The sequence below is a fragment of the Calliphora vicina genome, chromosome 5 (assembly GCF_958450345.1).
Source record: "Calliphora vicina chromosome 5, idCalVici1.1, whole genome shotgun sequence".
Taxonomy (NCBI): domain Eukaryota; kingdom Metazoa; phylum Arthropoda; class Insecta; order Diptera; family Calliphoridae; genus Calliphora; species Calliphora vicina.
The window spans coordinates 7,084,784-7,099,431 of NC_088784.1; the positions used below are offsets into that span (position 1 = coordinate 7,084,784).

Below are 14,648 nucleotides of genomic sequence, written 5' to 3' on the forward strand. Positions count from 1 at the left end.
AAAAATAAGTGGAAATAAACCCGTTACTTCTACACGAATAGCCCGATTTTAATAAACTCAGCTATAAACTATAGAGGAGGTGTTGATAAGCTTTGAGTTTGGGCTTAAAACATCAAAGGGGCTTAGCCAAAATGCCCCAAAGTGGGGCACCTCTCTTATATCAAAATTAAAAATGATGCCAAATTTCTGTTCGCAATTCGATTTGAAAGATTTTTATATATATGGAATCTACTAGAGATCTACAAAAAACAGTACTATAGCTATATATTATCACTTTTAGTTTATGAGTTATTCGCATTTGAAAATTTTTTAATTTTTTGCTAATTACGGATCCAAATCTATTTTCTTGAAATATATTTTTTTGATTTAACAACAAACTTATTAACAATCGTAATTTTTTTTGAAAAAACCTCTACTAAATTTTTTTTTTTTTAAATGAAATTTTTTCGAAGTTTTTTTTTAATTACTTCAATTTTTTTTTTAATTTAAAAAAAAAGAAATTTTAAATTTATTAGTGAAAAAAATTTTTTGGTAAAAAAAATTCGGATTAAAAATACTTTTTAACAATTTTTACCGAATTACTATCGCATTATATGCATCGTTGCAATGGACTTTGAAATATCTATCGTTAGATATCCATATTGACTCTATTAATGACTTAGTAATCCAGATATACATAGATTAAAAATAGGCCAAAAATCGAGATTGTCCCGGTTTTGTGGGTCGATTTTATCGATTTTAAATAGCAGCCGAGCCGGCAGAATTCCCGATATATTGATGTATCAATCATGTTTGTAAGTTATATATATGGGGGCTACGCACTGTGTCCCCAATTCAAAATATATGTGGACAAAATTATTTGGCGCTCTTTTTATATAGAATTGTTGTCATCGATTCCAAAAAAAATGTTTGGAAGATCACTATAAACTTTTTTCCAGTTACAGTAGGGTTTCTAGATATATAAAAATCGTTAATAAAAAAAATTAAAAAAATACATTTTCATGTGTTTCTGAAACTAAATTTTTAAAAAGATCAGTTTTTACTATATTTCAAGTTACAGTAGGGTCTAGATATAACATAATTAAAAACAAAAAAATATTTCTAAAAATTCCATTCCGTAAAATTTAAAAAAAAAGTATTTCGGCGGGTGCTCATAAATATAAGATATACATTTAATAAAAGCCTATATCAATGTTTATCTATGTTTTGAAATATGAATTTCTATATTGTAAAACAATTGAGATATATGTTATTTAGTAAAGCAGTAAAATATTAAAAAAAAACAAGTAAGAAAGTATAATACCCTACACTAAGTAAAAAGCAAAAACATTTTTCTTTTAAAATTTCAATAATTTATATTTTTGAGTGATTTTCGGAAGTGGGCCTTATATGAGGGCTATGACCAATTATGAACCGATCACCATGAAATTAGGTCGTGTGATTTATGTCTATATGAAAGTTTACTATGTTGAATTTTGTGATTTTCGGAAGCGGGTCTATATGAGAGCTATGACTAATTATGGACCGATCGTAACAAAATTTGGTGACATGAATTTGGTGACAAACATTTATGACCGATAAAGTCCAATTTCGGAAGGACATTTGTATGGGGGCTAGGTGAAATAATGGACCGATTTCAGCCAGTTTCAATAAAAAGAAAAATAATATGTACCAAATTTGATCGAAATATCTTCAAAATTGCCACCTGTACTCTGCGCACAAGGTTTACATGGACAGCCAACCAGACGGACGGACATCGTTTAATCGACTCAGAAAGTGATTCTAAGTCGATCGGTATACTTTAAGGTGGCTGTTAGACTAATATTTTTGGGCGTTACAAACATCTGCACAAACGCATAATACCCTCCCCACTATGGTGGTGTAGGGTATAATTAACGAAAATATGATTCAACATTTTTTGAACTTCTGGCGCTTCTGTCGAGAAAACCAAATGTCCAATTGAAAAACTCATTTGTATTGGAGAAGAGCAGCTTCCGAAAAAACTATGTTTTTCCAAATTCTGAAGATACCGATTTTTATAATTTTGTCGATCTAGATTTCGATTTGGAACCACAGTGCTACGGAAAGTTGATTTCAAAATACAGACGGACATGGCTATATCGACTTCGCTATCTAGAACGATCCAGAATATATATACTTTGTAGGGTCGCAAATGAAAAATGTAGAAATTACAAAGGGAATGACAAACTTTATATGCCCTTGCCACTCATGGTAAAGGGTATACAAAATCAAATATCTTCGTAAAAACTGCGATTTTAGAAAAAATCTGTCTGTGATCACTCATATTTGATACCAAAAATCGATTTTTAATCTAAAAAAAACTCAAATATCTTAAACCGATAAGAATTTTGTAAATACAGCAATTTTAGGGAAAATAAACTCAATCTGTGATCACTAAAATTTTATACCAAAAAATCGAATTTCAGTCAAAAATAAAACTCAAATATCTTAAATCGTTAATAACTTTGTAAATACTGTGATTTCAGCGAAAATAAGCTCAATCTGTGATCACTAACATTTTATACCAAAAATCGAATTTCAGTCAAAGATAAAACTCAAATATCTTAAATCTTTAATAACTTTGTAAATACTGTGATTTCAGCGAAAATAAGCTCAATCTGTGATCACTCATATTTTATACCAAAAATACATTTTTAGTATAAAAAAAAACTCAGATATCTTAAATCGTTAATAACTTTGTAAATACTGCGATTTTAGAGAAAATAAGCTCAATCTGTGATACTGATATTTTATACCAAAAATCGATTTTTAGTAAAAAAAAACTCAAAACCGCTTTATTGTTAATAAATTTGTAACTACTGCGATTTCAGGGAAAATAAGCTCAATCTGTGATCATTCCTAATTTATACCAATAATTGATTATTACTAAATAAAACTAAATAAAACTTAAATCTTAAAAATTACCTTAATATGTGATCACTCATATTTTATACCCAAAATCGATTTTTAATATAAAAAATTCAACTTTTTTAATTTGAAAATAGTGTAATTTTAAGGAAAATAAGCCCAATCTGTGAAAATAACAAAGCAATAATTTTTTGGTTTAACCAAATTTTTTTTTATTTAAACCCCATTTTTCTCGTTAACACATTTAAAGAACAAAATTTACTTAATGATGTTTGTCCTCAACAGAAGGATGAGAACGAAGGTATTCCAAAGCCTTAACAATTTCAACTGGTACTGGTGGAGGTGTAGGCAAGACATTGCTAACGGGTTGATAACCATGCTCATCGGCAACATATTCGACCTTGATGTGTTCACCTTCGGGAGAAATGTATTCATAATGACCATGAATGTTGCCATGTTCATCACCACTGGCACCGCTGTTAATGCTATTGGAGGTTTCTAAATGGTAATCGAAACCATCAGCGCGAACATCGGAATCCAAAACCTTGATTTCAGCATGAGATTCATCGGAGACATCGGCATAGGCGCAGGCCAACAAGGAGGCAATGAGCAACTAAAATTTAAAATTATTAGATTTTATTTAAAGAAATATTAAGAGAATTTAAAGGAAACTTACATATTTGAACATGTTGTTTGATTTGAGTTGATTGTTACAATTGACTAGAAAGTTCTAAATTCAAATGATACTGATTTCTTTCAAAATTGAGGCTTTTATTCAAAATAATTTGCAGAAAAAAGAAATTTTTGTGTATTCTGATCCTGTTTTAAATTTAGGCCATTAAAATTGTAGCACTTAGTTTTAAACCTGTATGAATTTTTAAATAAAATATGTTAATATTTAATTTTTTTAAGATATTTGAATTCTGCATAATAATTATTACGGTATTTTAATATTTACGTCAAACAGATGTCGTCTACAATTTAACGGATCATCAGCTGCAAACGTGATATGTTCTATTTTTATAGCAGACATGTTATGAAAAATATTTAAAATTTTAATCATTCATTCATTCATTAAAAACAAAATAAACAGTGATTTGATTTTATTAAGGTGTTTTAGACTTCTTGTGCAACCTTCAACCTTTAAAAAACAATTGCGTAGGCTGGCCCTTTGCAATTTAATAAATTTGTTTTCAGTAAAATAAAAATAGAATTTCCTTCTTTTTCATTTTGCAATTACGAAAATAAAATGTGTCTGATTTCTTTAAAATTAGAAACCACAACAATAATATAATCACCATTTACAAACAAAAAAGAAAAAAAAAAAAGTAAAAAGTATAGTCGGTCATGTCCGACAGTATAATTCACTACACTAAGTATATGAGCAAATCATTATTCTATTAAAAATTTGGTGACATGAATTATTTGGAGCGCAATTTGTGGAGATACATTTATAAATTAAACATTTATGACCGATAAAGTCCAATTTCGGAAGGACATTTGTATGGGGGCTAGGTGAAATAATGGACCGATTTCAGCCAGTTTCAATAGGCTTCGTGCTTGGGTCGAATAAATAATATGTACAAAATTTGATCGAAATATCTTCAAAATTGCGACCTGTACTCTGCGCACAAAGTTTACATGGACAGCCAGACAGACGGAAGGACGGACATCGTTTAATCGACTCAGAAAGTGATTCTAAGTCGATCGGTATACTTTAAGGTGGGTGTTACACTAATATTTTTGGGCGTTACAAACATCTGCACAAACGCATAATACCCTCCCCACTATGGTGGTGTAGGGCATAAAAAGTGGTTTACTGAATTTCGTTATGGCCATACAAGCACGGAAGATACCGAACGTTCTTGACGCCCTGTTGAGGTCTCTACACCCGAAACAATTGAAAAAATGTACGATAGGGAGTTGGACAATCGATGATAGATAGTGCGAGAGATTGTGGAAGATAAGAATCTCACATGGCAAAGTGTTTTAAATTTTGAATGATCACTTGGGTATGAGAAAGCTTTCCTCAGGATGGTTGCCACGTCCACTCACAGTTAACCACAAAGGCAATCGTGTGACAACTTCGCAGGAGTATTTAGCGTTATTCAACCACAATATAGACGAGATTTTGAGCCGTTTCGTAATCGTGGACGAAACGTGGATCCACCACAATAAACCAGAGACCAAACAGTATTAAAAGTAGTGAATTTCTCGGGGTGAATCGTCAACAAAGAATGCAAAGGTGGATTTGTCAGCCAATAAAGTCGACTGTTTTGTGGAATGCACGCGGTACAATCCACATTGACTACCTTCATAAGGGTAAAAGAATCAATGGCGAATATTATGACAACTTATTGGATCGATTTAATGGATTTGAAAAAACGTTCGCATTTGGCCAAGAAAAAAAGTTCTCTTTTATCATGACATTGCAAGGGTGCATAGATGTGCAGTTTCCATGTCAAAAATCCAGGTTACGAATTGCTCTGCTTTAGACCCGAGCAACTATTTCTTGTTTCTAAACCTGAAGAAATGCATTGGTGGAAAGAGACTTGACATCATTTTACAAACAAATACCTATTTTGAGTAGGAGAGTAGGTTGAAAAATAAAATGATTTGTTTATCCTAAAACCTGTTTCATTCAAAAACCACGGACTTATTGACCCTCCCTCGATCATCAAAATTGCGACCTTTCTTGGCCTCAAAAGATGGATAGCCAGACAGACGGTGGGACTGTGTTTAATTGACTCAGAAAATGATTTATGGCCGATCGGTTTTGGACGTTACAAACATTAGCACAAATGCAATATATTGTACTCTCCTCCCCATTATCGTGGTGTAGGGTATAAAAATATATTGTTTACTTCTATAAAAATTCTTAAAGGTCAATATTTGAATATGGCATAATTACATTTAAGGAAAATTGTAAAAAAATTTAAACAGATAAATACACAAACAAAATGCAATTTATTACAAAAAAAGATGATTTTTTTTATTATTATGTATTATTGTTTCCAAGAAATTTGACATTTATTTGAAAATTTCATTGACAAGTGCATAAGTATATGTATAGAAATTCATTGTATTATTACTCTTTCTTTATCTCTCTCCCCACTCATTCTTCTTAACCAAATATTATTAGAAAGGGAAATATAGAGAGTTATAAAAATTGAAATTCAAATAAATTTTTATACATGATTTACTTTATAAATAAAAATCCATTATTTAGTTTATCTCCCATGAAGTTGTTGTTGTTATTGTTGTTGCTTTTAAAGATGATGATAATGATGATGTTGTTTTTGTTGTTAGAGATGGGTATACGAGATAATCAACCCCTGTGTTTAAGTTTCAAGCGAACGACTGTGAAAACTTTACTTGCTGAATTTGAATAAATCTGTAAGAAAATATGACGAAAAAAAAATAGAAAACAAAAATGTTTAAATAAATCATTAAGCAAATGGAAAATTGTAAAATAAGTTAGTTATAATATATTCTATAAAAATGAATAAGTTAATAAATAGTTCTTAGGTAGCCTGGGGTAGGGAGAAAATAAAATTTGCAATATTTGTTTAAAAAATGGCTTCCATTTTTTTTGAGGGGGGTGAGGGGTGTTGAAACATAAATTTGCAAATTAGATGCAGTTAAATCTTCTATGGATTTTCTATAGTTGCAAGTGGAACATTTAAGTTCCCTTAATCGGGATAATATAGACTGAGTGGAAAATTAGAGATTAGAAAAAAAAATTTAAACAATTTTCACTTTTTAAATTTTTAATGATCCCAAGTCCCAAATTGCTCTCGATCATTTTAAAATCAAGTGCTGGCAAATTTAACAATATTGGATTACGTTTGAATTTGGTACATTTTATTTGTAGTTTCAAGTTTTGTGCCAATAGCAATATTTTAAAAAAAAAAATCAAAAAATGTATAAGAGAAGATGGCAAGATTAAAAGTATTTGAAACAAGAACAAATTTAAGAATATTTTTTATCGTTTTAAAAAAAAAATGGCGATGGTCCCCCTTCTACACTACTCGTCGTATATCTCAAATTTCTAAAATTAGTTTTAAACAAAATTTCAAAAATTAAAGAAAACAAGTAAGAGAGCTATATTCGACTGTGCCGAATCTTATATACCCTTCACCAAATTATACTACAAAATACAAATTTTAAATATTTTTCGGTAAACAACATTTTTTTTCTAAAGTTATTTTTTCCATTTTTTGGAAAATTTTTTTCGAATTGTTATTTAAAATTGTTTTTTTTTAAGTTTTTAAAATTAATTTTTTTTTTTAAATTTAAAAAAAAATAATTTTTGGTGAAAAAAAAATTCGGGTTAAAAAATATTTTTTTTCCCGATTTTGACCCATTGACTATCTACGTCGTTGCAAAGGTCTTTGAAATATCTATCATTAGATATCCATATTGTCAATATTAATGACTTAGTAATCCAGATATAGGTCAAAAATTGAGGTTGTCCTGATTTTTTCCTCATATCTCTGCTATTTGTGGACCGATATTGCTGTTTTTAAATAGCAAACTTCTCGAAAGCATGTCTGACATAATTATTGAAGTTTAGGATCCGGAAGATATCTGGGATCTTCAGAAAATTGATTTCAACAGACAGACAAACGGACAAACAGTCAGACGGACATGGCTTAATCGACTCCGCTATCTATAAAGATCCAGAATATATATGGGGGATTTCATGTCAAGTGAACCAACTTTTGAAATCGATGTCTTCCGATCGGGATGAAATTTGCACCAAGGTTAGCTCTATTGGATAGTAACTCAGACACAATTTTTCAACAACATCGGTCGAGAACTCTCTGAGTTATAGGGGGTAAAATTTTGACAATTCGGTCAAACAGGGGTTTTTTCTTATCCATGTAACTTATTACCTATTGTTCTTAGCAAAATGTGTTCCAAATAGTATAGATAGCTATTTCTTCGATCTTTCGAAAAAAAAATATTTAAAAAAAAAAATAAAAAATTTTTAATATTTTTTTTCCGAAATCAAAAACTTTTTTGACTTTTTTTTAAAATACGCTATTTTTTATTTTTTTTTTCTTAAAATAAAGTTTAGATATTTTCCTTGAACACCTACTTGGTCGCTTAGTGGGATGCGAGTGGGATATCTATCAAAATAAATATTTTGTAACTCAAAACATAAAATTTTTGACTTTTTTTGCAAAATCAAAAACTTTGTTGACTTTTTTTTTTCAAAATGGACCCTTTTTTAATCTTTTTTTTTAGGTCAAACAAAAGCTTAGATATTATCCTTGAAGACCCTTTTGGTCGCTTAGTGGGATGCGAGTGGGATATCTATCAAAATAAATATTTTTTAACTCAAGACTTACAATTTTTGAATTTTTTTTTTGCAAATACGATTTTTTTTCCAAATGGGCCCTTTTTTTAAAATTTTTTTTGTAGTCAAAAGAAAGCTTAGGTCCATTCCTTTAAGATATTTTTAGTCCCTTAGTGGGATGCGAGTAGGATATCTATCAAAATAAATATTTTGTAACGCAAGACATACAATTTTTTAATTTTTTTTTGCAAAATCAAAATTTTTTTCCAATATGGGCCCTTTTTTAATTTTTTTTTTTGCTCAAAAGAAAGCCTAGGTCCATTCCTTTAAGATATTTTTAGTCCCTTAGTGGGATGCGAGTGGGATATCTATCAAAATAAATGTTTTAACACAAAAATTGTATGTCTTGAGTTACAAAACATTTATTTTGATATATATCCCACTCGCATCCCACTAAGCGATCAAAACCATCTTAAAGGAATAGGCCTAAGCTTTCTTTATAGCAAAAAAAAAAAAATTACAAAAAGGGCCCATTTTAAAAAAAAGTCAAAAAAGTTTTTGATTTTGCCAAAAAATCAAAAATTGTATATCTTGAGTTACAAAATATTTATTTTGATAGATATCCCACTCGTATCCCACTAAGGGACCTAAAATATCTTAAAGGAATGGACCTAAGCTTTCTTTTGACTAAAAAAAAATTTTTAAAAAAGGGCCCATTTTGAAAAAAAATTCGAATTTGCAAAAAAAAAGTCAATAATTGAATGTCTTGAGTTACAACATTTTTATTTTAATAGATATCCTACTCACATCTTCCTAAGTGACAAAATAGGTCTTAAAGGAAAAGACCTAAGCTTTCTTTTGAGCAAAAAAAAATTTTAAAAAAAAGTCCCATATTGGAAAAAAATTTCGATTTTGCAAAAAAAAATTAAAAAATTGTATGTCTTGCGTTACAAAATATTTATTTTGATAGATATCCCACTCGCATCCCACTAAGGGACTAAAAATATCTTAAAGGAATGGACCTAGGCTTTCTTTTGAGCAAAAAAAAAAATTAAAAAAGGGCCCATATTGGAAAAAAATTTTGATTTTGCAAAAAAAAATTAAAAAATTGTATGTCTTGCGTTACAAAATATTTATTTTGATAGATATCCTACTCGCATCCCACTAAGGGACTAAAAATATCATAAAGGAATGGACCTAAGCTTTCTTTTGACTACAAAAAAAATTTTAAAAAAAGGGCCCATTTGGAAAAAAAATCGTATTTGCAAAAAAAAAAGTCAAAAATTGTAAGTCTTGAGTTAAAAAATATTTATTTTGATAGATATCCCACTCGCATCCCACTAAGCGACCAAAAGGGTCTTCAAGGATAATATCTAAGCTTTTGTTTGACCTAAAAAAAAAGATTAAAAAAGGGTCCATTTTGAAAAAAAAAAGTCAACAAAGTTTTTGATTTTGCAAAAAAAGTCAAAAATTTTATGTTTTGAGTTACAAAATATTTATTTTGATAGATATCCCACTCGCATCCCACTAAGCGACCAAGTAGGTGTTCAAGGAAAATATCTAAACTTTATTTTAAGAAAAAAAAAAAAAAAAAATAGCGTATTTTAAAAAAAAGTCAAAAAAGTTTTTGATTTCGGAAAAAAAATATTAAAAATTTTTTATTTTTTTTTTTAAATATTTTTTTTCGAAAGATCGAAGAAATAGCTATCTATACTATTTGGAACACATTTTGCTAAGAACAATAGGTAATAAGTTACATGGATAAGAAAAAACCCCTGTTTGACCGAATTGTCAAAATTTTACCCCCTATAACTCAGAGAGTTCTCGACCGATGTTGTTGAAAAATTGTGTCTGAGTTACTATCCAATAGAGCTAACCTTGGTGCAAATTTCATCCCGATCGGAAGACATCGATTTCAAAAGTTGGTTCACTTGACATGAAATCCCCCATATATATACTTAATAGGGTATTTTATTGTGGAAATTACAAACGGAATGACAAACTTATATATACCCTTCTCACGAAGGTGAAGGGTATAAAAATGTAATTGGGTATCTTAAAAATATGGCATTTTTTCACATTTTTAGCTTTTATTCTGAAACATTTTTACAATATAAATTTATTGAAAGTATTGGCCATTGTTAGCTATGATCTCTTCCCAACTTTCTGGCAACATATGGATTATGAATATGGATTCTGAACCAAAAGAACTGCTTATCTTTTGAGGCCAAGTACGAATCAAGTCAATATCGAACGAAAATTAATATTCTGGATCATTATAGATAGCGGAGTCGATATGTTGAAATCAACTTTCCGTAGCCCCCAAATAACTTACATACATAATTCAAACATCAAAATATCCTCTATAGAACCGGCTCGGTTGCTATTTGTAATCGAGAAAATTGGCCCACAAATGGCTGAGATATAAGGAAAAAAACCAGGACAACCTCGATTTTTTACCTATTTTTGATCTATGTATATCTGGATTACTATGTCATTAATATAAACAATATGGATATCTAATGATAGACATTTCAAAGGCCTTTGCAACGGCTTATATAAGGCCATAGTAAGTCGGACCAACAATGAGTGAAAATCGGGGAAAATATTGTTTAAAACGAATATTTTTTTCGCTAACAATTTTTTTTTTCATAAAATTTTGTTCATTAATAAATTTGAAAAAAAATTTTTTTTCACTAATAAATTGGAAAAAAAAAATTTGAAATTTTTTTTTAATTTTGTTCTCCTAAAATTTAAAAAAAAAAAATTTATACCCTTCACCTTCGTGAGAAGGGATATATAAGTTTGTCATTCCGTTTGTAATTTCTACATTTTTCATTTCCGACCCTATAAAGTATATATATTCTGGATCCTTATAGATAGCGGAGTCGATTAAGCCATGTCCGTCTGTCTGTCTGTCTGTCTGTTGAAATCAATTTCCCAGATATCTTTGGGATCCAAATCTTCAATAATTCTGTCAGATATGGTTTCGAGAAGTTTGCTATTTAAATCAGCAAAATCGGTCCATAAATAACGGAGAAAAACCGGCACAACCTCGATTTTTGACCTATTTGTGATCTATATCTGGATTACTAAGTCATTAATATAGACAATATGGACATCTAATGATAGATATTTCAAAGTCCATTGCAACAATGTAGATAAGGCTATAGTAATAATAAGGCTATATAGTTGGACCTACAATGGGTCAAAATCGGGAAAAAAATATTTTTTAACCCGAATTTTTTTTCATCAAAAAATTTTTTTCCAAAAAAAAATTAAAAACTAAAAAAAAAAAATTTTAAAAAAATTTGGAAAAAACTTTTTTTAAAAAAAATTAAAAACAATTTAAAAAAAAATCTGAAAAACAATTTAAAAAATTCGGCACAGCCGTTATAGCTCTTTTACTTGTTTTGTATGACTTTAAATGGATCGTTTTCAAATATTTCTAATGAAAAAAACACTCCATCTCCATATTATCTCTATGTGATGGATAACGAAAAAATTAAAATGCAGTAAACAAAAAAATAAAAATAATGTTGCAAAGAAACCATTTCCGCTTGAATAAATTCCATTGTTAATGAAAAGGGTTTCCTTCCCTACACACAACTGTTTAAGATTAACCCACTTATGCCCATAACTGCAACAAATAGATAACTACGATGTCAAAACCCAGCAGATAAATTTACCTAAAAGGTAACTTGACATTAATTACAAATCTATTTTTACTCCATAAGGCACTGATAGATATTAAATTGCTGAACTTTCTTGAAATTTAAAAAAATCCAAAAAAAAATCAGATTTATAGAATTTTTTTCTTGAAAATTTTAAAAATATTTTTTGAGGAAATAACGTTTAAGGAAAACTTCAGTTTAACAAACATGGTTAAATAAATTACATTTTTTATATTTCATTATTAAACATGTAAAATTTATTAAAATGTTTGTTGTATTTCAAGAGTTATATTGAAATTGTTAAGACCCCCTTACCCCAGCAAGGGTTAATACTTGTAGCATCATCATCATTCATTGTTAGTATTCATACTGTCATTGTTGTTTTGTTTAGTTTTGGTAAAGGGAAACTTTCAATCTGTGTTAGTCTTTGCCAGTTGAGCTTAGGGAAACAGTTTATGTGTATCTTTTGCCTGTTATACAACTCAATAAGTTGCCATCAAAGATAACCAACCAAGGAACCAACAATCATCGAAAGAACACCAAACAACAAACAAACCAACAACTTTCTGAATGTATGTATGAGTACATATCGTCACCTGAAAAGCAAAAGGAGGTAACAACCAAATAATTCAAAATTGAGGCACAAGTCATATTTGTAGCCACAACACTTTTAATTTTATTTTCTGTCTCCTGTAAAATTTTAATAAGTGATGATAGACCCTTTTGCATTTTAGGTGACGATATGTATGTAAACATGTTTGTATAAGTGAGTTAATTGTAACTTACCCGTTGATCGTGATGGTTTAACTTTGTGAGTTTTTTTGCGCGCCTCCTGACTGGTGGATGAGGTTTCACGTGAATCGATTTGCATGGCTTCATCATTGTCGTTGATTTGTGTTTTCAAAACTTTCTTCAAATTAATTATCTGCAAGACAAAAAAATAAAGAGAACGAAAAAATGTTAAAAGAAAACATTGTTGTTTAGTTACAATAGTTGTTTTTTTTATTATTTATTTTCTTCATTTAGCTTTTAAAACAACAACGAGGAATACAAATCAGCAGAAACTTGAATTTATCCTTGTTGGTGTTTTATTTTACTTAGTTTTTTATTTTTCTTTGCAACAATAAAACTTTTAATTAAATTAATAATTACTTGTAATTGAGAAAAATAAATAACAGAATAATAAAGCTATGAAAACTGTTAGAAACTTTTAAACTAAAGCAAAATTGTGTTATTATAAATAAATAGTAAGTAACTAAGTTTGGCGCATTAATTTAAAAATAAAAAAATGGGTAAAAATAAAAATATTTTTTTAAGGTGGAATTTATTTAATGAGTAATTTTTAGAAGTTTTTAAGCAATAAAATATTACTAAAGGAAGTAGTTTAAATAAATTAAATTAATAGAAAAAAATTATTTGAAAAAATTAAATGAGATAAAATTCAATCTTATTTAAAAACATGAGCATATTTTATATTATGTTAAAAATTTTGGCCCATAATCATAGTCAAACACTAAAGTCGGTTCTTTTTAAAAACAACTTTAAAATAAAAACCAGCTTTTTATTAATTTGCAACCATAGTCAAAATTAAAGTATGTTTTAAATTGAACCGACTTTAACTGGGTGCCACCGCAAATGTAGAAAATGTTTTCATACAATATACAACAAAAAACAGACAAGTGGCAACGCTGAACAGCTGACATACAAAATTAAAAAAAAATCCAAAAAACGTAAAAAATAAAAGTAACAGGGACATCTAAAGAAAGAAAGCTGTTTGTTGTGGAAAAGATAAGATTAATATCATAATTACGATATTTTGGTACTAATTTTATTGATAACTGTTCAATAATTGCAAAATCTCTACCAATATCTTGTAACTTAAACTTTTTTACTCGGCGAAGAACAGCTGATGCTGTTGTTAAACGAGTTAAAAACAAATTTAGCTAGTTTTATATTTAGAGTCGACTTCAGCGTCAGAAGTATACTTTAACTTGTCTATGATAGACCTAAAGTCCAGTCTTAAGTAAAGACGAGTTTAATTCTCTTAAAATGTACTTTATTTTTGACTATGATTATGGGCCTTTGTTTTTAAAATCTCTTTTTTAATTTAAAACAAGTAAGAGAGCTATGTTATATACCCGTCACCAAATTATACTTTAAAATTAAATTTTTAAATAAAATTTTAAACTTTTTTTGGAATTTTTTTTTTTCAAAATTGTTTTTTAATTTATTTTAAAATTTTTTTTTCAATTTTTGTTGAATTTTTTTTTTAAATTTTTTTCAGATTTTTTTTTTAAATTTTATTGAATAAAAATTTATAACAACAAATTTTTTTGTTAAAAAAAAATTCGGGTTAAAAAATATTTTTCCCGATTTTGGTCCATTGTAGGTCCAACTTTGGACTTTGAAATGTCTATCATTGGATATCCATATTTTCTATATTAATGACTTAGTAATCCAGACATAGATAAAAAATAGGCCAAAAATCAAAGTTGTCCCGGTATTTTCCTTATATCTCAGCCATTTGTGGGCCGATTTCGTCGATTTTAAATGGCAACCGAACCAGATGTATATTAATGTATGAATCATGTATGTAAGTTATTTGGGGGCTACGGAAAGTTGATTTCAATATACAGACGGACATGGATATATCGACTTCGCTATCTATAACGATCCAGAATATATATTCTTTGTGAGCTCGCAAAATGTAGAAATTACAAACGGAATTAAGGATATAAAAAAGTGTCGAATGTGTTTCATCGTTGTTAATGTGCGGTTCA

The 14,648-nt window shown here is 28.9% G+C and overlaps 2 protein-coding genes across 2 annotated transcripts in view; both read right to left on the bottom strand.

Annotated features, from left to right (window-relative positions):
* Positions 1 to 3,076: 3,076 nt before the first annotated feature.
* LOC135960976 (larval cuticle protein 2-like) lies at positions 3,077 to 3,690 on the bottom strand. Its single transcript, XM_065512408.1, has 2 exons — positions 3,566 to 3,690; positions 3,077 to 3,502 (listed from the first exon to the last, which is right to left on the bottom strand). Exons 1-2 carry the CDS (start codon positions 3,575 to 3,577, stop codon positions 3,152 to 3,154), a joined length of 363 nt encoding a protein of 120 aa, XP_065368480.1. The 5' UTR covers positions 3,578 to 3,690; the 3' UTR covers positions 3,077 to 3,151.
* A 2,165-nt stretch (positions 3,691 to 5,855) lies between these two features.
* Positions 5,856 to 14,648, bottom strand: part of CSN7 (COP9 signalosome subunit 7) — an 83,745-nt gene continuing 74,952 nt past the window's right edge. Inside the window, exons 4-5 of the mRNA XM_065513620.1 lie at positions 12,655 to 12,793; positions 5,856 to 6,283 (exon numbers count right to left, since the gene is read on the bottom strand). Coding sequence (XP_065369692.1) covers positions 6,261 to 6,283; positions 12,655 to 12,793 — 162 coding nt within the window. The 3' untranslated portion in view covers positions 5,856 to 6,260. The remainder of the gene's footprint in view (positions 6,284 to 12,654; positions 12,794 to 14,648) is intronic.